Source organism: Symphalangus syndactylus, chromosome 23 (genome assembly GCF_028878055.3).
Source record: "Symphalangus syndactylus isolate Jambi chromosome 23, NHGRI_mSymSyn1-v2.1_pri, whole genome shotgun sequence".
NCBI lineage: Eukaryota > Metazoa > Chordata > Mammalia > Primates > Hylobatidae > Symphalangus > Symphalangus syndactylus.
The window spans coordinates 17,939,659-17,962,448 of record NC_072445.2 but is presented as its reverse complement, the minus strand read 5'-3'; the positions used below and the strand labels follow the sequence as shown (position 1 = coordinate 17,962,448).

At 48.6% G+C, this 22,790-nt stretch overlaps 2 protein-coding genes across 12 annotated transcripts in view; one reads left to right on the top strand and one right to left on the bottom strand.

Moving 5' to 3' along the window:
• The window catches only part of TMEM63B (transmembrane protein 63B), a 28,873-nt gene extending 20,536 nt beyond the window's left edge, over positions 1–8,337 (bottom strand). Inside the window, exons 1-4 of one of the 7 annotated variants that reach the window (XM_063633091.1) lie at positions 8,116–8,292; positions 7,362–7,505; positions 483–665; positions 134–213 (exon numbers count right to left, since the gene is read on the bottom strand). In XM_063633091.1, the coding sequence (XP_063489161.1) occupies positions 134–213; positions 483–641 (239 nt within the window). In that variant the 5' untranslated portion in view covers positions 642–665; positions 7,362–7,505; positions 8,116–8,292. Of the gene's footprint in view, positions 1–133; positions 214–482; positions 807–7,361; positions 7,506–7,548; positions 7,694–8,115 lie in introns of those variants that run through there. The other 6 variants (XM_055263235.2, XM_063633092.1, XM_055263237.2 and 3 more) reach the window with 6 other exon arrangements.
• On the top strand, positions 7,705–21,494 carry MRPL14 (mitochondrial ribosomal protein L14). 5 transcript variants are annotated; one of them, XM_063633156.1, is made up of 4 exons: positions 7,881–7,974; positions 8,341–9,246; positions 18,555–18,643; positions 20,983–21,494. In XM_063633156.1, exons 2-4 carry the CDS (start codon positions 9,106–9,108, stop codon positions 21,347–21,349), a joined length of 597 nt encoding a protein of 198 aa, XP_063489226.1. In that variant the 5' UTR covers positions 7,881–7,974; positions 8,341–9,105; the 3' UTR covers positions 21,350–21,494. The 5 variants fall into 5 exon arrangements, with proteins under 5 accessions (XP_055119217.1, XP_055119214.1, XP_063489226.1 ...); XM_055263242.2 differs by lacking the exon at positions 8,341–9,246 and having other exon boundaries at positions 7,705–7,883; XM_055263239.2 differs by having other exon boundaries at positions 7,854–9,246.
• Positions 21,495–22,790: the final 1,296 nt, after the last annotated feature.

Below are 22,790 nucleotides of genomic sequence, written 5' to 3'. Positions count from 1 at the left end.
CCCACATTGGGGTTAGTCCCTTTTCATCCCCCCAGCAAAGGAGAATGAGAGAGGGCTGGCTCCTTCCTATTCCTGAGGAGTGTGGAACAACATGTGTGTGTGGAGAGCTAGAGGGAGGGTCCCAGACCCTTACCTGTCTGCATCTGTCACCAAGGCCAGCCGCCCATAGTCCCAGGCCACCTTCCGGAGGATAGAGAATAAGAACAGCAGTGCCTGAGGGAAGAGGGGACAGTTGGCAAGTGCAGAGGCTGTCCACCTGCTGGACTAGGGGGCAGAAGCAGAGGGTCCAAAATCTTGTCTTAGAAGGGGATGACCCTGGCTTGGGTGAATGGTCAAAGGCGAGGCTTGGGCTGGATGATGGGACTCCTCCTGCTTAAGCCTGGGAAGCGAGGGGCAGGTGGGAGAGTGGTTAGAGCTGGAGGTGTTTGCCAGGTGTGTACAGGGCATGGATGCCAAGGTAGGGGGTGGCAGCAGGCACTCACAAGGAAGCACATGAAGTCGAGAGCCAGCACGGTGGGGACGCCCCCAAAGGGCAGGCCCTGCAGGACAGTGCTGCGGATGCGGGCGCTGTAGCAGTAGTCCTTGGGGTTGCTGTTGTTGAGGGCCGTGGTGCCCAGTGTGGCCAGCAGAAAGGGCAGCATGGCTGCTACTGCCGCATGATCCTCCTGGGCAGAGGGTGGAGCAGTCAGCTGGGCTTGCCCCCATCCCCTTCACGGCCTAGTAGGGTGGGCGTGGGGAGGGGGCAGTGAGGACAGATCACCAGGCTGCCTGGGTGGATGGAAGCTCTGGCCTCTGGAGATAAGGGCCTAGGGAGGGGAGAGTTGAGTCACATGGATTTACCTTCACTGGCTCTCTGGCTATGACCCCACCCTGGGTCTGGGGATCTCAGTCTAGATGCCAGGCCTGGACTGGGGAGGCTGGTTTCATTAAGCTGGAAGGTATCTGTGATTTTCTAACATCTATCTAAATCCCCCCTGCCGCCGCCACCCGCACACTCTCATTCTCTCTGTCTTAGGGCAGGGGGCGGAGCTGAGCCTGGGAAGACAGGGAGGGGTCTTAGGCCTGAGGACTCAAGGGTAAGATGAGGGGTCTCCACGTCAGGGGAGAATGGGTCAGGAGCCAGCTGCCTCATCCTGATCTTTTCTTTCTATGCCTATTAGAAAAAATGGCATGATTTCATTTGATTAGAGTTTTGAACTCAATATAACTGGCTTAGGTTCGACGATGGGTCAGAGTGGGAGGTCAAGTAAATAGTAGGACTTCTGGGTTTGAGTTACCTGCCTGGTCCCAGCCACTCCTGCTTATTCTCATTTCTCTTCCTTATACCGTTCTCCTCTCTCCAGTTATTTGCACAGGGATCATCTGAGTGTTATGAGCACTACAACTCCCAGAGTGCCATGCTCCTGCCTCTGAAGCAGGGAAGGCTGGGAAAGCTATGCCCTACGGCGAGCTTTTTCACTGGCAAAGGAGGGGAGAGTGGATGGGGGCCTCTTAGCCTGCCCGGACAGTCAGGGTGTTGCCTGGTTCCCTGCTACTGGCCGGCTGCATTGATGCTCAGAGTGGATGGGGTGGGCAGGAGGAGGAGAAAAGGGACAGCCAGCCTGAGTGCCTGGGTTATCAAAGTGCTTGGGGACAGAGCAGAGTGGGGCCCTGGGGAGGATCCCAGGATGGCAGAGAAGTGTGGCTTCAACAGAGGCAGCACTGCCCCACCCATTTTACTGGGGGGGTCCCTGGGGGACCCTTCTGCTGACAACACTGAAGCTCTGCATCGGGGGCGGGCTGTGGAGGGGGAGGAGGTCCTCAGGGAAGAAAAAGGAAAACCAAAGAGAACAACAAAACTAGAAACAGTGACTGCAACTTCGGGAGCAGCGTCCCTTAGCCCCCAGGGGGACTCAGAGGGTTTCCCCTGCCTCTTCCTAACACTTCAACCACAGGGCAAGAGGCAGAAGCCCTCAGATGGAGGGGAGGATGGAGTTGTTTATGTGTTTCACTTGGTCCTAGGGAGTCTCTGCAAAGCCTGGATTAGGAAGAATAAAGGAGTGTGTGCTGGTGTGTTATGTCTCCCCCTTTTTCAGTCCAAGCTGCCTTTAAAAACACACTAATTTAGTAATTGTATCAGGTACCATTTGTCCAGTGCCCTCAGTTTCAAGAATAATATGTTACATGATTTCATTTAATCCTCGACAATCCTGAATTGAGTGTCATTGACATTTTAGGGTGGGGGCACAGGGACTCAGAGGTTAAGTAACTTTCCCAAGGTCACACTGCTAATAAAATGAGGCATGTAGGACTCAAACCTAGCTCACCTTCTTTCTAAAGCTAGAATGATTTTCAGGGCACCACGGTGCTTTTCTGATGTACCTAAAACAGGACTTGGCAGACCATGGAAGCTTTATAAATGCTCATTAAATGTTCTCAGGCCAGAGAACTTGAGGGTGCTGTGGAAATGTGTGTGTCCAGGTATGTAAATGTGTGTTGATGTGTGGACCTGTGTCCAGGAGGAGCTAGGTGACTGCATGGCAGTCCACGGAAATGAAGGGAGTTGTTGGCTTCGAAGTGGGGGTGTGAACATGGGTGTGTCTGGGAGCCTGGGTATGTAAACATAAGATGCACAGAACCCTGGGGCACTATGGGAGGTTAAAGGTAGGCATAGGTATCTTGGATTGGGGGGGCTCTAACTAGTCCCTCTTTCTCAATTCTCAACTCCAATGTACTCCAGCAATCTCAACACTCTATTTCCACCCCTTGCCTGTTTTTCTCTCTGAATTCCAAGGCTCCATCAGATCAGAATGAAATGAGAACAAGCCCCAGAGTACCATTCCTATCACCTCCTGTCTTCTCCACACCAAAGAAAGGTAGAGCATTTTGGAAGCTTCTACATGAAGTGGCCCCAGCAGGGTGGACAGGATCTAGCTAGATGCTTAGTAACTGAAATCATCATGCTCCTCTGCTGTCCGCCTCCTTAGTGTCACAAAGTACTCTCCCCTCCACAACAGCATTAACCCTCCCATCTGCATGGGAGGAAGGCAGGGCGCACTCAGATCACTATCTGCATTTTACAGGGAGGAAGCAGGAACCCAGTAGGGGAAGCAACTTGCACAGTGACAGGACAGGTAAGGGGTGGAGCCTGGGCTGGCAGCTCTGCCAGTTGACAGGGCTGCTCCAAGCTTTTAATTGTGGGGGCGGGGTTGCCGGGCTGAGTTTCATCAAGGGCAGCTGCTCTCAAAGCCAGCACTGGGCTGAGCATCTGAGAAGAGGGAAGACACTGAGGCAGAATACCTCGGGGACGGGAGGTGGCAGTTCTTCCGCTCCATGAGGTGCCTGCACCCGCTATATTCCAGTTTCTCTAGTCTGATATTGAGGTTTTGGTTGAGGTGTGTCCAGAGAGTGATGGAGGATTTTATTTCTAGCTAACTTTTTAATTTTACCATTAAGGAGTGTGTGCATGGTAGGGGTTGGAGAGCTATAACTTATAAGCTTTTTTTTTTGGCGGTTGTTGTGTATTTTTTTGAGACGGAGTCTCGCTCTGTCACCAGGCTGGAGTGCAGTGGCACAATCTTGGCTCACTGCAACCTCCGCCTTCTGGGTTCAAGGGATTCTCCTGCCTCAGCCTCCTGAGTAGCTGGGACTACAGGCACATGCCACCACACCCAGCTAATTTTTGTATTTTCAGTAGAGACAGAGTTTCACCACGTTGGCCAGGATGGTCTCGATCTCTAACCTCATGATTTGCCCACCTTGGCCTCCCAAAGTGCTGGGATTACAGGAGTGATATAAGCTTTTTCAATGGAGTTACTGGGCAAGATTTAAGTTAGGGCTTGGGATCAAAGCAAGGCCATGTGGTCTGAGGGGAGGAGGGGAAGATGGAAGCTAGCTCTGTTACTATGAAACTTGAGTCTCAGTCTTCCAATCTGTAACAGATATGAATATCCTTACTCTACGCCCTACCCACTTCAGAGAGAAAGGCAAGAATATATCCACAAGTGAGCATAAAAGTAGTGGTAGGTGTCAGGCACGGTGGCTCACACCTATAATCCCGGCATTTTGGGAGGCCGAGCTGGGCAGATCACAGGGTCAGGAGTTCGAGACCAGCCTGGCCAATATGGTGAAACCCTGTCTCTACTAAAAAAATGCAAAAATTAGCTGGATGTGGTGGCATGCGTCTGTAGTCCCAGCTACTCGGGAGGCTGAGGCAGGAGAATCACTTGAACCCAAGAGGCAGAGGTTGCAGTGACCCTAGATCATGCCACTGCACTCCAGCCTGGGCGACAGAGTGAGACTCCATCTTAAAAAAAAAAAAAAGTAGTCGTAGGCAGGGTGGGAGGCTCATCCCTGTAATCTCAGCACTTCTGAAGCCCAAGTGGGGAAGATCCCTTGAGCCTAGGAGTTGGAGGCTGCAGTCAGCCATGATCGTGCCACTGCACTCCAGCCTGGGCAACAGAGCAACACCTTGTCTTGAGGGAAAACAAAAAAAACAAAAAGCCAGGCATGGTGGCTCACACCTGTAATCCCAGCACTTTGGGAGGCTGTGGTGGGAGAATCGCTTGAGCCCAGGAGTTCGAGACCAGCTTGGGCAACATAGCAAAACCCTGTCTCTACAAAAGATATCCCCCCCACCAAAATTTAGCTGGGCTAGCTGGGCGTGCTGGTACATGTCTGTAGTCCCAGCTACTCCAGAAGCTGAGGTGTGAGGATCACCTGAGCCCAGGGAGTTCCAGGCTGCAGTGAGCCGAGATCACGCCACTGCACTCCATCCTGGGCGACAGACAGAGACCCTATCTAAAAAAAAAAAAGGAAAGAAAAACAGAAAAAGAAAAAAAAGTAGTAAAATAATACATGTATTAAATGTTTATTTAACTCTTCTTTTGTGCCAAGCACTGTTCTAAGCACTTTACAAATGTAACTCATTTGCTCCCCATCACAACCCCAGGAGGACACTGAGGTACAGAGAGAGTATATGAGCTGCTCAAGGTCACACAGCCAGTCTGTGGTAGACCCAGATAAGGACCCAGGCTGCCTGACTCAAGTGTATGCTCTTAACCACTGCACTTTGCAGAGATATCTGCAAACAAGAGCCACTTCCACCAGGGAGCTGAAGGCAGTCAGTTACCACTCTGGAGAAATGCCATACCCTATTTCTACCTGCTTGCCTTTCCTCTTGCTTGTAGCTTCCCTCCACTCAGGCCTTGGGTTTGTGATTTCAGGTTCTGAGGCAGGCGTAGGGGACAGGCACCATAGTCTGGTGGTTAAAAGCACAGACTCTAGGATGTGATAGACCAGGCTTCTAACTTGGGAAAATTATTTAGTCACCCTGGGCCTCAGTTTCTTCATTTGTAAAATGGGACAGTAATCCAGTTGTGTCATTGTTCTGGGGATTAAACAAGATGACTTATGTAAAGCTCTTAATATAGTTCAAGGCATATAATGTGCTCTAGGAATTAGTTATTGTTATTAATAAGGTATGGAATAAAAGGGGTCGGTTTAGAGAAAGAAAATTGGTAAAAACAAAAATAATTAAAAACATAGAATGTAACATGATAGAAATATAACAGAGCCCCTCTGTCAGGTTGGGCTTCTTATTTAGACCTAAGGGTTTACACTGTGTTAGGGACTCTGCCACTGAGTGACAGGGAATATTCTCACTCTTTGAACATACCCCATCCATCTGTGGTAGCCTGGGAGGTGGAGGTATGGGAGAGTAATGGGTCAGAAGTTCAGAGATGATAACCCATTATTGATCAATTACCAGGAAGGATGCCAAGCTCTTTACTTCTGTTACCTTGTTTGATCCCCATGGTAAAATTTGTAAAGAGGTGGTAGTAACCACACTTTTTTTCCTTTTCTTTCTTTTTTTTTTTTTTGAGACAGTCTTGCTCTGTCACCCAGGCTGGAGTGAAGTGCCACAATCGCGGCTCACTGCAACCTCCGCCTCCCAGGTTTAAGTCATTCTCCTGCCTCAGCCTCCCGAGTAGCTGGGATTACAGGTGTGTGCCACCATGCCCGGCTAATTTTTGTATTTTTAGTAGCGATGGGGTTTCACCATGTTGGCCAGGCTGGTCTCAAACTCCTGACCTCAAGTGATCTGTCCGCCTCAGTCTCCCAAAGTGCTGGAATTATAGGCATAAACACTTTTTAATGAAAACTGAGGTTCAGACAGGTTAAGTAACTTGTCAAGGTCACACAGCTGAAGAATGGTAGAGCTAGAATTTGAACCCAGGTCTCTAAGACTCTGCTATACTTGGAGGGAACTTGAATGATGTCCAACGGGGTTCTTAGTTACCCACTGCCTGCCTTCTGCCTTGCCATGTCCCCACCCACCCACAGGCCAAGACTGCACCGAGTGAGCCAACAGCAGGCCCCAGCATGTGCCACCTGGGGCATGCCAGGGCCTGGACCCTCTGGTGCCCTGGAGGACAATCATGCTGCCAGCACACCCCCACTTGCAGCCTGGCTGACACTCCCACTCCCCTCCTCATCCTGGCCTGGGAGGCAGGATGGGCCCCTCTTCAGCAGGTGTTGGGCACAGCCTCATTGCTCCCGGGCTGCTGCAGACTGGTATTGGGTAGGCAAGCCCTAGCCCCCCAAGGCAGTGGAGTGCTCAGGTTTGCCCCGAGCGGCCAGACCTCTGCCCAGGGGACCCAGGCAGATGGCAGCACAGAGCCCCAAGGGCAGCCCCTCTGACCTCTCCTCCCCACTTCCCAAGCGTCCTTTCCTTTTCTGGGGAACAAGGTGCCAAGCTTTGGGACTGTCCGCCTTAGGCGGTCAAGACAGCCGGGAGGGACAAAGCGGCCGCCCCCTCCCCGCAACAGGGCCTTTGCCCCACTCTCGGTTTCGCGTCTGAATCTTTTCCCCACCGCACCCTCCAACGCAGGCCCGGGCGGCTCATGAATGAACTGCACTATGCGGGGCGCAAGGAGAGGACACGCTCCCGGGGCCGGCCGCCTCCCCAGCCCGCCGACCAGTCAGTCCCCCGAAGGGCCGGAGGCAGCGGCCGGCCTCGTGCCAGCACCTACGAACCCTGCCTTCGCCCGAGCCCCAGCCCTTACCCTGGGCCGGCTTCGGGTGTACTCGCCCCCGGGAGCAGCAGAAAAAATAAAAGGGACCGAAGGCATCGGACTTGGCGACCCCGGGGTCCAAAACTCGGCGGCGGGGGCGGCTAGTTCCCCACAGCGGCGGCGGACAGTCGGGGCGCAGCTGGCACCCCCGAGGGTCGCGCAGGGGACGCGCACCTGCACCGGGCAGGTGGGAGAAGAGTGGCACTCGGGGGCCGGGGGCGGGGGTCCCACCCCTTGGGATCTCCTCGGGGCTGGGGAGAGCGGGCGGCGCGTCTCTGGACCTCCGGCAGGGGTTGGAGGACTCACATTTGGCTCGGGATGGTGCGGGGTTGGGGGCAGCGCGCGCCACCGCTGGGTCCCGCGGGCCCGGGCACCTCTGGGTCCCGCAGGAGGTTGAAGGGAGGGGACGCCCAGCTGAGTCCAGGTTTTTTCTTTGGGTGGTGGTGGGATCTTCGAAGAAAAGAGCGAGGGCCAGGGAGGGTCGCGTACTCACCCCCAGGCGCAGACTCGGCTCCGGCTCGGAGCCCCGGGTTGGGGCGGGGCGGGGCTGGGGGAGGGGGAGGGGGAATCGCTGGGCGGCTCGAGCTCCGGGCTCCTGCGGCGGCCGCGGCAGTGTATGGGGGAGGGGGAGCGGGAGGAGGGAGGGGGAGGGGGCGGAGCCCCGCAGGTCCCGCCCCTCACGCCGGCGCACGCAAGGCGCGCGCGCACTCTCAGATCGCGTCCGCCGGTCAGGGCCTGGCGCGCAGGCGCTGGGGAGAGGCCGCGTGGGGCGAAGGCGGTGCTTGGCTGGTGGGGCCCGTGGCGGGATTTTCCCGGGCGGCGAGAGCGGTATGGTGGCGGGCGAGGGTGGGCGTTAAGCCCCTAATATCCCTCCTTCTCCTCTTCCTTTCTCTCCAGTAGGGGAGGCCCACTCCCCGGCGTGAGTGAGAGGCCAGAGTGGGAGGCAGAGCGTCAGTGGGAGGGGTCCCGACGGGGAGGGGAGGCCCCTTACCCGGATCCTTCTCCCTCCCGCTCTCCGTGGGCCGCTTCTGCGACCCCCAAGTCCGTGGCTGGCGCTCACCTGCTTTCCCCGGGTTGCAGAGCCGGCTTGGGGAGGGCGGGCTGCGTTCAGCCGTCGCAGGTCACTCCGGCGCGTCTCCTCAGTCTGCTCCGGCTTCTCCGCTTTCCGCGCTGCCCTCCCCTTTCCCAACTTGGGTCTGGAGATGAGTTAGCCAGACGCCTCTGTGTTGTGAGGATTGAGTTTTTGCTTTCACTCTGTCACGCTGATGAGTGCGCCCTCCCCCAGGCCAGGGGGTTCCCTGGTTTCTTATTTCACCAGAGACTGCATCTACCAGTGATTAAGACTGGAAAGATGAAGGGAGAGACTGAGACTCTTTCTATGTATCACCCGCACAAATAGATCATAAAGGCACAACGGGCACCAACCTGGTCATTTAATTTCTGGTTCCTGGAGGGGACAAAAAGGAAGTATTGCTTTCCACAGCGGACGATAAATGAACTTTGCCACCATAAGAGATGGACGGGTCTGAATTTATAAAGAGGTTAAAAGGGCATATGACAGACACCTAGGGCTGCTTGGGAAACTCTGAGAGTTTGGGAGATAGTTAACTCCCAGGGCTGGTGGTGGTGGGGAACTGCCACTGCTGAACAGAAGGACACTGCCCACCTGGGGGGTTTGGATCTTGTAGTTGGTCAGCGTCTCTGCTGTATGTTGGCTTTTCAAGAGTTCATTAGTAGCTTGTGGAATGCAACTATAAGGTTTGATTTATTGCAGTGTTTTTCAAACTGAATCCTATTGGTGAGTTGGAAATCAGTTTCGTAGATCACGGCCATTTAAAATATAAGAGGGTGTTGCACTTAGTAAGGGTATTGTTTCTTGACACTTGCTTCAGGTGTACACACACGTGTGAGTGTATTAGGAGGTGTTCTACAGGTGTTTCTGTAGGTCGCAGTGAGAAAAATTTGAAAAGTATTGGTCTCCTGTGCCCTTCTATTTGCCTCCTTGCCTTTCTTCGCCTGAGTTTTCAGTCACTTAAAATTGTCTGTGAGGATGCAGTTAGCATGCCAGGAATATACAGTAAAGACCAAGGTGGATCTTCTTCACGGAGGTTACGGTGTGAGACGAAAGACAGTTCACTCTTCATCACTAGAAATACTGTACGTGCTATTGAAAAACAAGGATTTTATTGAGGTAAGAAGTTGGTTGGCTTAATTAGGAAGGGCAGTTTTTCAACTGTGACAGAAAGGAAGATGGAGATGAAGCCCGTTTTTGGTAAAGTGCCTGGTGGGAAGGGTCTTTGTAGGTTTGGATTCTGGGAGTTGTGAAATTGGTGTAATCTATTGCTTGTGTGGAACAATAAAATTCACTTTGAGGTCAAATAGCATTATAATGGATATCTGAAAAATGGAAGTGGAAGCCATAGTTATCTGGTTTTTGGACTTCTGAGGATCACTAGAAGGCCTTTTTTTTTTTTGAGGCAGTCTCTCTTGCCCAGGCTGGGGAGATCTGGGTGCAGCAGTGCAATCTCAGCTCACTGCAGCCTCTCCTGGGATCTAGCAATTCTTATGCCTCAGCCTCCCGAGTAGCTGGGACTGCAGGCGTGCGCCACCACTCCTGGCTAATTTTTGTATTTTTAGTAGAGATGGGGTTTCACCATGTTGCCCAGGCTGGTCTCCAACCCCTGACTTCAATCGATCTTTGCAACTCAGCCTCTCAAAGTGCTGGGATTACAGGCGTGAGCCACCTTGCCCAGCCAGAAGGCATTTTTTATGTTTTTATTTTTTACAAAAAGTATAGTTATGAATCTGAACATGTGGATTCCTGAGCTGTTTCTGCCTGTGCCTAATTAGGGTCAGCACCTAATCCTCAAGGAGTGTGTGAGCCATCAAGTGACACTTTCCAGGGCAAGCATTTCAGAAAGCCTGACATGAGAATTAAGTGCCTTGTGGAATCCTTGAAGGAACAGTGGCCAAAATATTTTATTATTGCTCCTGAATATTAAAGATAAAATGTTTCCCTTGGCGGGGGTGGATAACAACGACAAAATTTCCCTGGAGTCCACTTTTCAGGTGGTTGCGCACTGAACATGGTTATTTAGACTCTCCTTAGCTCCCAGAGTCTTCAGTGTTGCAAGAATCCTTTAAAACCTATTTTGCTCCACTCATGTCTTTGGGATTATGATACCTGGGCTCACCTAAGATGGATTTTCCTACTGTCAGGTTACTTGGATAGTTCTTAGGGCTGTGGGGGGGTCTCGAAAAGCAGGTTATGGTTTAGCCCTCTATTTTATAGGCTCATGGTTTGTCTGGGTTGTAGCTTACCCTGGTATGATTTTACATGTGTATTTACAGTGACAACTAGTATGCAAGAGAAGACTGCAGTTCAGATCTCAGAAATGTTCTGGGTCAGGTAATGTGCTGAATATTTAAAAAGGTCATAGTAAAGTAGCTTACCATTCACCAGTGAAACACAACTCAGAGTAGGAAAGCCCTCTGTTAAAAACTCAAAAAATCTTTTATGTCTTTAGAAAAGAGAGGAAGCACTTTACCATGTGCACTCTAAACTGAAAACACTTTCAGGGCTGTGATCTTAAAGAGGCACCTATGGTGCTGCCCTGAGAATCAGGGAATGAGCTTGCTCTTCCTGGCCAGGATCTGTTAAACTATTTGTCCTGCACATCTAGTCCCTACTGGATAATTCAGAGAAGGATTGTCCACATTAAAATGATCCCTTACATGAGTGAAGCTAAAAGTACTTCCATTTCCAGACCTCTTTGCTTTTCACAATATGATCTCTGCTTGACGGAGAGTCGTTGAGACCTGGACAAGTGATTCCAGGGTCACAGACTTGGTGTGAGAGAAGGGGAGGATGGAGTGAAAGAGATATATGCTTTCCATCAGCAGCATCCTCCCACCCCCATTCTTTAACTTTTCCACACTACTCTCCTGCCTATCTGACATCTTAATAAACCTGGAGCCCACCTAAACCTGGCCCAATGTAGGTACTAATAGGAAGGGAATTATGTATATGACTCAGTAGAATTTTACTTTGACTTGTGCAGTTTTTCCTGAGTTTGACCAGATGAAGAATATTACAAATTTATATCTGGATTATAGATGTTTGTACACTTGTGAGGTAGGGATGGGAGGGGGAGCAAAACTGGAGTAGATAAAATATACAAATCTACACATTGGAAAACCATCTTGAATAATTGAGAATGGTCAGATCTATCTAAGTACTACTGTTTACTTTTTTTTTTGAGGCAGGGTCTCGCTCTGTCACCCAGGCTGGAGTGTTGTGCTGAAATTATGGGCTCACTGCAAACCCCAGCCCCTGAGCTCCAGTGTTCCTCCTCCCTCAGCCTCCCAAAGTGGTGTAATTACAGGTGTGAACCACCACTCCCTACTTTAAATACTTTTGCAACAAGGTGGGGCATAAGTTATATAAACAAATATGGGACAAGAACCCTAGACATGTTTTCCCTTTGTGAAATGGGGTTGAGAAATGGGGTTTACTCAGTGATAGCTGTGGTGGAAACAGCTGATCATGCTATTGAGGGCTACTTTACTTATTGATAGTGCTGCTGGCAGACCACTCAAAATCAGCTTTAGCTTTGGTCCAAGGCTGTCCTGAGTGTAGTGCAGATATTTAATGAAGAGATGGCTTTTTGTTTCCTGAGTTTTTTAAAGATTATGTGGCGGCCTTGCCAAAGGAGAAGGAGTACTTGCCCTGCGTGTGGAACATTTATTTGTATCCATGAAGCTTATTAGTGGCTAAAGCAGCATCTTCACTGTGCAAGTATTGTGCAGTGTTTAATAAAAACAGCCTTAGGCTCTGGTCTGGGCCTCGTTGCCTTGTAACCTTGGACGAATCAACCAACAAATCTTAGCATTTCTGTCTTCATTTCTCCAACTCTGTGGAGCCTGCAGAACTGTTTAAAATCATTAGCAGATTCAGCCTCCTTGCAGACTGTTTGTTGGTCTTTCCTGTTTGTCTTTGTTTCCACTGGGTGCTAGGACTGAAATCTTCAAAGAAAGTGATCTGTGTGAAAGTACTTTGAGAATTATAACATGCTATTGTGGCTATTGTGTGAGGTTACAAAAGCACGCACACACCAAACTTCCTAAAAGGAAATAGTTGGGCAGCAAAAACAGTAATGAGTCTGTAAGCCCCAAATGAAAGTACTTATTGGTCTAGAATGATTGAGGAGAAACCTGAGATGGGAGGGGTTGTGTTTGCATGACAGGACAGAGGGTCCCGAGAATTCCTTTTTGTTTTTGATTTATCAGAGCTGCCAGGCCTTTGCTTTTCCTACTTTGATTAAGAAGGACATTTATATCCTCACACTGGCAGAGTTTGTCCTTTTTGTGTCTGGGCTTTCCATTTGATTTCTCAGTGTCTCTTTTCCCGTCCATTACATACTAGCAGAATCTCCTTTAAAGGCTCATTTGTGATTGTGCTGAACTTTTTGTTTTCTCCTCTTTCTATCAGATCTATCTAAGTTCTACTTAGAGGCCATTTTCCTTGAAAGGTCTTTAAAATGTAACCGGCCAGGCACCTAAATACTGAAATTGTTTAGGTAGAAACAATGTGTAATTATATATAGATCTGTGATACTAAATATATTTTGCTGATCCTCAAAACTTAAAGTAATGGTACTTTCCAGCTTTCCACAAAGCATCAGAGGTACAGGCTCTTTGTGTCTGCCCTTCCAACTCAGAGTAGCTAAAAATGAGCTCTCTGGCAGGGCGCGGTGGCTCACACCTGTAATCCCAGCACTTTGGGAGGCTGAGGTGGGCGGATCACAAGGTCAGGAGATCAAGACCATCTTGGCTAACACAGTGAAACCCCTGTCTCTACTAAAAATACAAAAAATTAGCTGGGCTTGGTGGCAGGCGCCTGTAGTCCCAGCTACTTGGGAGGCTGAGGCAGGAGAATGGTGTGAACCTGGGAGGCGGAGCTTGCAGTGAGCTAAGATGGCGCCACTGCACTCCAGCCAGGGCGACAGAGCAAGACTCTGTCTCAAAAAAAAAAAAAAGGAAAAAAAGAAAGAGCTCTGTGTGCCTATGAGGCTCTCCCAAGTCACTGGGAGCCTGGGTAAAGGGCACAAGAAAAACCACCAACCCCACTGAAATGGGGCCTTTCTGGAGCTGGAGGTTGAATTATAAATCAGTTCTTTTTTCTTTTTTTTTTTTGAGACAGAGTCTTACTCTGTCGCCTAGGCTGGAGTGCAGTGGTGTGATCTTGGCTCACTGCAACCTCCACCTCCACCTCCCAGGTTCAAGAGATTCTCCTGCCTCAGCCAGGGACTGGCTGTAGCTGGGACTACAGGCACGTGCCGCCATGCTCCACTAATTTTTGTATTTTTGGTAGAGATGGGGTTTCACTGTGTTGGTCAGGCTGGTCTCAAACTTCTGACCTCAGGTGATCCGCCTGCCGTGGCCTCCCAAAGTGTTGGGATTATAGGCGTGAGCCACTATGCCCAGCCATAAATCAGTTCTGTCCACCTAACAGAGAGTCACTAAGCTGTAGGTGTGCTAGGCACAGTTCTGGGCACTGAGTGTCTGGCACTGAGCAGAGCAAGGGCTGGTCCCTGCTCTCACAGAGCATACATTCCAATGGGATCTGTAGGGCAATGGCAATTCCCCCGTATTCCATTGAAATCCATAGTCCTCCCTTACCTCTACAACTGAAGGGAGATCTTAAAGCAAGATGGAAAATTAGCATGGCTTAGATTGTATTAATTTCTTTTTTCTTTTCCTTCCACCCACCCTCTCTTCCCACCCCCCACCCCAGCTCTTTTTAAGAAGTTGTGATTCATGTTCTAAAACAGGAGGGTAATACTTAGTGCTGACCAGGAAGTGGCACGAAATGCCATCTCTGGCACCAGAGTTTTCCAAATACCTGGCCTCCTCTAAGTGAGAGTGTTGTAAAGAAGGAACTGTCATTAAAGTCAGTCTCCTGTGCACAAGATCCAGAGTGACATTGCTTGTGAAACAACCATTGTATATAGACTAGGTCTGAAGTGATTCAGGGTCTGTGTCCATAGGGTGGATTTATGTTAGGAAATAATATCAGGGTCCATCAAAGTTGCTTTGAAGTAAATTGCTGCCTCCATTGCTCTTCCTTGATCTGAAACAGTTATTTTAGTGGTGGGATGAGGCATTTTCCATAGTGGGCAGTGTAGGCACCAGGCCCAGGAGGTGAGCCCAGGGGGCCTGGAAACAAAGCACTGCTAATCCTCCATGATTAGCACCATCATTCTCTTACAGCGTGTTTGCCTGACATGTCCTGATTCCGAAAATACAGATAAGAGCTCTACCGTTTCTGGATTTCCCTCTGTCAGAGCCATGGGGGATCTGTCTTTCTCCTGGCTCCCTCATTTATTTTATTCAAGTATTTATTGCACTCCTACTGTTTATCAGGACTGGCTGGGGTCTTTTGCTAGGGTGGAAGAGGAGGGTTACAACAGTTTTTTTTTTTTTTGGAGGGATAAGGGACATATATACAATAAGTGAATATTTGATTCTTTTGTGCTTTCAAGTTCATAGGAATGCTAACTGCTGGCCATTTGATGTCTGAGTCCTTTGGGTTTAGGTCTAGAGGTCAATATCAGATCCACTAAAGAGCTAGTGAAAAGTCACTGAATTGGGAAGTGCTCCCTAGAGACATGAATATATCACTATTGTGTCTGAGGGCAGTACAGGTAATCCTTACCATCAGAGTCTTGGTGGCTCCTGAATTCCTGTAGCACATTCAGATGCCGTGTTGTCGGAATATCTGGTTTCTGAATTTTGGATAGTGAGTAGGAAGAAATAGAATGTTAAAGGACATCAGCCTTATCTCAAAGTATCCAAATTTACTCATTGTGGGTGTTTGGATAGTGAATATTGGCTCAGTGAGAGTTGCACTGGCACAAGGATGTCCCAGTGTTCAGGAGGGGTAGCAATTGATGCTGCCGTTTGACACAAGACTTTGTGGAGGAGATACTTGTGGAGCTGGGTCACATTTGTCTGGGCAGAGATGAGTGTTGGTTGTGGAGATGGCTTGTGAGCAAGGTGCAGAGAGGAGGCCTGAGTTTGTGTTTGTGCTCTGACAGCCTTACAGAGTTTAGGGAGGCGCTTTGTGATGATACCTGAGTCAGGAAAGTTCTGGGAAGCCCTTAAGTGCTTCTGCAGTTCTTGGACTAATGTCAGTGTTCTTGAGGAAGCAGTGTGATGTTGAGAGGCAGGGTGTTGCACTTCTCCGGAGAGGGAATGTGGGTGGTGCTGGGTTAATCTTGAGGGTTCTGTGGAGTCGTTCAGGAGACTCTTCTCTCCCAGGGAGCCAAGGGCCTGCCAGCATCAGATGGGAACAGCTTGGCAGGGATTTGAGCTAACTGCAGCCTGTACCAGAAGGACTCTGCTTTTCAGAAGTTTTGTTTTGTTGTTTATTTTTTGCCAGTTTTTAGTTATTGCTCTGAGTATGGATCTCTTCTTGCCTCCTACACTACAAATTGTCTTCAAAACTTAAAGTGAATAATTTTCACCTGGTATGTGTCTACATTTCAGTTGATTCAGCGAGCACTGAATTGGCTGTGAGTAAAATGTGCATGTGATGTCAGTATTCTTTTTTTTTTGAGACGGAGTCTCACTGTATTGCCCAGGCTGGAGTGCAGTGGCCCAACCTTGGCTCACTGCAGCCTTTGCCTCCTGGGTTCAAGCGATCCTCCTGCCTCAGCCTCCTGAGTACCTGGGACTACAGGCGCCCGCCACCATGCCCGGCTTATTTTTGTATTTTTAGTAGAGAAGGGGTTTCACCATGTTGGCTAGGCTGGTCTCAAACTCCTGACCTCAAATGATCTGCCTGTCTTGGCCTCCCAAAGTGCTGGGATTACAGGCATGAGCCACCGCGCCCAGCTGACGTCAGTATTCTTGATGGAACAAGAATGATTTAATAGTTGTAAAATATTAATATTTAAATTAAAGTTGCCATGTTTACTCTGTTGAGTAAGAGCATGGGTTTAGGAAGCCCACAACTGGGGTTCCTATTTCAGCCTGGTCACTCCTAGCCATGTGACCTTGGGCAAGTTATTTAACCTGTCTGGGCTTTATTTCTTTGTGTATTAACAACGAGGCTAATAATAATTGTACCCATTTCATAGGGTTTTTTGAGGTTTATTTTATTTACTTATTTTTGAGATGGAGATTTGCTCTTGTTGCCCAGGCTGGAGTGCAATGATGCGATCTCGGCTCACCGCAACTTCCACCTCCCGGGTTCAAGCGATTCTCCTGCCTCAGCTTCCAAAGTAGCTGGGATTACAGACATGTGCCACCATGCCCGGCTAATTTTGTATTTTTAGTAGAGACGGGGTTTCTCCATGTTAGTCAGACTGACCTCAAACTCCTGACCTCAGGTGATCTGCCCACTTTGGCCTCCCAAAGTGCTGGGATTACAGGCATGAGCCACCGTGCCTGGCCGTGAGGTTTAAATGAGATGGTAATGTAAGACATGTAGCCTGCTTCGTGACACATTGTAACCATTTGATAGGTGTTCATAAACAAAGAACACAGAAAGAGGCCAAATGACCCTTAAAGCTGCTTGACACCCAGGGCTCGTGTGAAATGAGCTTTGGTATAGCAGAGCAAGGCTGCAGGGTGCAGTTGGAACACTCTTGAACTGAACCTGGATCCAGTTCTGGTTCTGCGCTTGACTAATTGTGGGACTCTACACAAGTCACTTAATCTGCCTGTATATCAATTTTCTAATCTTTAAAATGATATATGACATCATGATGATGATAGCTAATAGGTAATGAGTGCCAGACACTGTGCTTTGCATGGCTTATCTAATTGAATCCTCATAACTACCTTGGGGGCAGATACTATTAGTATCCCTGTGTTACAGATGGTAAACCAAAGCTCAGCAGTTTGGTTGCTTGTCCAGGGTCACCTCACCAGTAAAAGTAAAGCTGGTCTCATTTGGTAGTCTGTGATTCTCTGTGTGTCAGATGTTAGTAGTTGCATACATTAGCTGCCTTCTTTTGCATTTGATTTTTCTAATCATAATTACATTTTGGCTGATGTTTCAGGGGTTGTCTTAAGGAAAACATTTGGGAGTAAGTTTGAGATTTGAGGCTAAATTGTAGTTAATAAGCATTTAAAGGCCAGGTGTGGTGGGTGGCTCACACCCATAATCCCAGCACTTTGGGGGGCTGAGGCAGGAGGATTGCATGAACTCAGGAGTTCAAGGCCAGCCTGGGCAACATAGTGAGACCATCAACTACAAAAAAAAAAAAAACACAAAAAATTAGCCTGGCATCCTGGTGCGTGTCTGTGGTCCTGACTACTGGGGAGGCTGAGGTGGGAGGATCACCTGAGCTTGGGGAGTTCAGGACTGCAGTGAGCTGCAGTTGCACTGCTACATTCCAGCATGGGTGACAGAGCAAGACTCTGTCTCAAGGAAAGAAAAAAAAAGTATTTATGGAGTGTCTAGGTATTCCTGGGGAAGAGTGGATTCCCCTGCCCCACCCTAACATTCTTATTAAATAAAATCTTATCTGAGGTGGTTTGAACTTGTGCAAAGCAAAGCTGTGTGTAAATACTACAGTGTAGAGGCTTTTCTCGGCAGACCTCTTGAATGGGCACCTCTGCTGCCAAACATTTGGGTGGAAAAACAGGTGTGTTTTGCAGCTGGCTACAGGCCTTTCTGAAGCACGCTCTGAAGTGATGTTCAGGTGTTTCAGGGCACTGGCAGCCTCCATATTTGTTAGTGCTAGGGAGCAACAGGATTGAGATTCTGAAAACTGGAGCCACAAGTCTTGGGTTGGTGTTTGCTCTTTTAAATAACTCTTCAACTTGGTTTTTCAAAGCCTACTTTCAGCTGTAGTATGGTGTAGGTCAGTTTTCCATGTTACAGTGTTTTTTGGGAGACTGACCCAAATAGAGACTTTGGTCTTTGACTTGGCAAGAGCAGCCATTGGCTTTGCTTTGCTGGCCTTGAGCTGTACAGATGTTCTGGCCTTTACATTTGGGGGAAAGGTGATGTAGTGACAGACAACTTGGGTGGCTGCTTAGATAATTTACTTTCTCTTAGGGAGTTGAAGTGCTGATTTCAGAAGGCATATGAATATCAACAGGGGCAATAGTGTGTAGTTTTTCCTCTATGGAGGACTCAAGAAGAAGTCCCTGGCTGGGTTTATAACCAAGGGTTCATATTTTCCTCCTGCCTGTGGAAGTGATATAATAAGGAAGGCATTCTCTATGCTGTTGTATTTTTTTATAGCAGAAGCTGTTGTGGGCCATTCCACCTCTCTAACCCCAGAGTTAGAACGTGAATCAGCAAAATCGGAGCTACAGCTCTGTCTAATCATCTGTGTATCTTTTAACCACTAAGATTTATATTTTGTGACTAATGATCTTGTGCTGGAAGTGCCATCTCCCACACAAGTCCCCAAAGAAAACTGGCTCTAAGGGCTCTGACTTAGAAACCAATTTTTCTCCCTCTCGTTTTTCCTGCAGGATCTATCTTGGGATCCCATGGCTTTCTTTACTGGGCTCTGGGGCCCCTTCACCTGTGTAAGCAGAGCGCTGAGCCATCGCTGTTTCAGGTAACTTTTCTCATTACGTTCTTAAAACTGTGTCTTTGTGTAAGCTTCCTATCAGGGCTGGGTATTATGGTGACTAGAACAGGAGTAAAAACTCAGGGAGGTAGGCATGGGGTTGGGGAAAGCTAAAGGGATCAGGCTGAGCTGGCTTGGTTGGTCTGGGCGCAGGATGGGGGAATAGGTAAAGAGGTGATGTTGCTGTTAGAAGTGCGATGGGGAATGGCATATGGTGGAAGCTTTTACTCTTCAGTCCTTGCAAGTCTCTTTACAGTGAATCTGACATCTCTCAACCCTATCATTCCCCTAGAGCATTAAAATCCTCTCTTTTAAAAATGGAATTTTTTTAATTACAAAAATAATACATGCTTATTACCAAGAACTTGAGCATGATAGAAGTGTGACACCCTCCCCTCCTTGAAGATGCTAAGCCAGGAGAGCACAGGAGGCACGCTCGTTGGCAGACATGCCTCCTGGCCCCGTCATGCCCTCATCCCACAGGCGTTTCCTGAGCACTGCACCTGGGGTTGGCCATACAGAGATGAATGAGAGTTGCTTTCTGTCCTGAAAGAATTCTCACTGTCAGCCACAGGAGCAAACTTGAAAATAAGTAACTCTAAGAAAATGTGATAGAATATTATAATAGAGGATTGTACAGTGCTTTGGAAGGCTTCATATAGGAGCTGCTAGTGGAGGAAAAGGAGGAGAAAGAGTGGAGGCAGTCTTCTCAAAAGGGAGGTGGGGGCAGATCCTGTCTAGGCCTCCAGGGAGAATTGGGAGGCAGGGTGTGCTTGGGGAAGTGGTTCCTGGTTCTCCTGCCCAGAGTGGTAGGATGTGTAGCCTTAGAAGGTAGGTAAGTTGGGACAAGGTTGTTGACAGTGTAGAAGGTGGGGAGTGGCATCACTTTTATATTCTAAAGAGAGCTCTTTGTTGGCAAAGTGAAGTGCAACTAGGACACTAATGTCACAGTCTTGGTGTAGGAGAGTGAGCTCCTAAATGAAGGAAGTTGTTGGCGGGATTGGAGAGAAAGGACATAAGTGCTTAAGGGGGTGATATTAACAGGACTTGGTGGCCAGTTGATGTTGGTGGAGAGAGGTTTATGGCTTGGGTTCTGGTGCTGCTCGAGAAGCCATTATCTAGATAAGAAGTGTAGCAATAGGAGGATGTTCACAAGGGGAGGCAGTGAGGTCAGTTTGGGACCTACTGAGTTTGCAGTATCTATAGAGCATGTTGTAGGGAGTTGAGGAGAGTGGAAATATATGGAACTAGAATATAGAAGAGAGGTGGGGCTGGAGATGGAATTTACTAGTTGGCAGCAATGCTAATGGGTAAGATTGCCCAGAGTAGGCATAAAAAACAAGAGAAGAGGTCCTAGGATTACCCTGTGGAAACACCAGCATCAGGTGCTAGCATCAGGAAAATAGGAATCCCACTGTAATCGGCTTGCTTAATAATACCTTGTCTGCCTTTAATAAGTACTCTCTAAAATTTTTTTTCTAATGAGGAAAAATGTATTAAAACAAAAGATTGTTACCTTGACTTATTTCCAGTTTCTGCTATGTTGTGTCAAAGAATTCCCTTAGCAAACTTACCCATATCTTCTAGTTCCCAGCAACATGTAAATAAGAAAATTAGGGAACCAGGCATGGTGGCTCATGCCTGTAATCCCAGCACTTTGGGAGGCCGAGGCGGGCGGATCACAAGGTCAGGAGATCGAGACCATCCTGGCTAACACGGCGAAACCCCGTCTCTACTAAAAAATACAAAAAATTAGCTGGGCACGGCGGCAGGCGCATGTAGTCCCAGCTACTTGGGAGGCTGAGGCAGGAGAATGGTGTGAACCCGGGAGGCGGAGCTTGCAGTGAGCCAAGATGGCGCCACTGCACTCTAGCCTGGGTGACAGAGCGAGACTCTGCCTCAAAAGAAAAAAGAAAAAAAGAAAATTAGGGAATGGTGTATTCTGGGGAAGCAGGTTTTTCAGGATAGGCAGTGGGTGAGGCCTAGCCCATGAGGGATTCCTTTAAGTCCTCAGAGTCCTTTTGGAAAGCAAAGGCTTTAAGTTATGGCTGCTGTGAAGTTCATCGTCACAGAAAAATTGAGTTCTCTTTAAAACCCATCCAAATTGAGATCTTGACACAACAGCAGAAGCTCTCAATTGTGAGGAAACTGTTGTGGGTACAGATAAGTCTTCACAAAGTCCTGACTTTTTCTTGCTGCTCCTGGACAGCACTCTGCTCTGTGTGTGTTGCTGACATGTACATTCTCCCTAGCCTTGACCTCTCAGAGGCCTATGCACCCTGACCATGAGAGATACAGACTGCAGACTTTTTTTTTCCTCCCACCAGCACCACTGGGAGCCTGAGTGCGATTCAGAAGATGACGCGGGTACGAGTGGTGGACAACAGTGCCCTGGGGAACAGCCCATACCATCGGGCTCCTCGCTGCATCCATGTCTATAACAAGAATGGAGTGGGCAAAGTGGGCGACCGGATACTACTGGCCATCAAGGGACAGAAGAAAAAGGCGCTCATTGTGGGGCATTGCATGCCTGGCCCCCGAATGACCCCCAGATTCGACTCCAACAACGTGGTCCTCATTGAGGACAACGGGAACCCTGTGGGGACCCGAATTAAGACACCCATCCCCACCTGCCTGCGCAAGCGGGAAGGCGAGTATTCCAAGGTGCTGGCCATTGCTCAGAACTTTGTGTGAGTTGAGCCCAGGCCTCTGGTTGCAGGATGACTTGTGAATGGAGCAGTTCTGAGAACCACACTTTTGCTGAGAGAGCTTGGAAGCCACATCCCTTCACACTGGGTAACAGTGTAGTATCCTGTGAGAGAATAAATATATTCATTTATGTGTTTTTCCGGAGCTTTCTGGGATGTGGTGGGAAAATAAATGACACTGAAGCAGTTGAAAGGTGGCTTACCCAAGTCTGGCCACACGGGGTAGCATTCTTTACATGGAGCAGCCTTGGTGCCAGGGTCTGAGCCCTTGCTTTTCTGGTTTGGACCCTATGAGTACATCCAGGACTGTCAGGCCCTAGAAAACTGAAGTACACACCAAATGCCAATTTATAAATGTACCATGGCGTCTGCCACTTTCTAACCAAAAGATATTCGTTTTTATTTTTCTCATCCAAAATATCCTCTTCCTGTATTAGTGGGCTTGAGGCTTTAAATGGTTATAAAGATGACCGGGTTAGCATGGAATAAGAGCAGAGAGGCTGATTTAATCTAGTGAACATTTCTTTTAGGCTGCAGTAAAGCCCAGACAGTAATCCTTTCTTTATTCTGGATAGTCTGCCAGAACACTCCTCTGTGCCCAGTAGCAGAGCTTCCTTCCTGGACTGCTGGAGAAATGGATACATTCTTACATTTTGCAGATGACATAATATTGGGCCTGTGCAGGTGATTCAGTGACAGTTATCTTTCGTTCATCTGTTGGTCTGCATGGGAAGATTTAGAGGCTCCCTTAGTTTCTTTAGTGGAACCTCATCAACTTATTTGTAAATTCTTTTTTTTTTTTTTCGTTTTTGAGGTGGAGTCTCGCTCTGTCACCCAGGTTGGAGTGCAGTGGCACGATCTTGGCTCACAGCAACCTCCGCCTCCTGGGTTCAAGCGATTCTCCTGCCTCAGCCTCCTGAGAGTAGCTGGGATTACAGGCACGCACCACCACACCCGGCTAATTTTTGTATTTTTAGTAGAGACGGAGTTTCACCATATTGGTCAGGCTGTTCTCGAACTCCTGACCTTGTGATCTGCCTGTCTGGGCTTCCCAAAGTGCTGGGATTAACAGGTGTGACCCACTGCGCCCGGCCCTTTTTTTTTTTTTTTTTCTTTTCCGTTTAGAATATCTTAGGTAGTTAACTCATTAAATGAGTAACTAATCACAGTGGCTTCTGAGAGTCAGAGTAGGATAATAATTAGGAACACAGGCTCTTGTAGCCAGACTGTAAGGGTTTGAATCCTGACTCTACCACTTAATGACTATAGGCAAATTATTTACTTTTCTGTGGCTCAGTTTCCTTATCTGTAAAAGGGGGATGTAATAATGGTAGCTACTTGACAGAATTGATGTGAAGATTAAATGAGTTTGTACCTGTAAGTGCTTAGAACGATAACCTGGCAATAATAAGCACTCAGGCTGGGCA

What these genes read in the sequence shown, in the direction of transcription:
- MRPL14 (XM_055263239.2), top strand. Translation starts at nt 9,106, where the DNA reads ATGCAGTTAGCATGCCAGGAATATACAGTAAAGACCAAGGTGGATCTT. An exon ending in AAAACAAGGATTTTATTGAG is followed by an intron (nt 9,247 to 18,554) that starts GTAAGAAGTTGG and finishes TTTTTCCTGCAG; the next exon opens with GATCTATCTTGGGATCCCAT. An exon ending in CTGAGCCATCGCTGTTTCAG is followed by an intron (nt 18,644 to 20,982) that starts GTAACTTTTCTC and finishes TCCTCCCACCAG; the next exon opens with CACCACTGGGAGCCTGAGTG.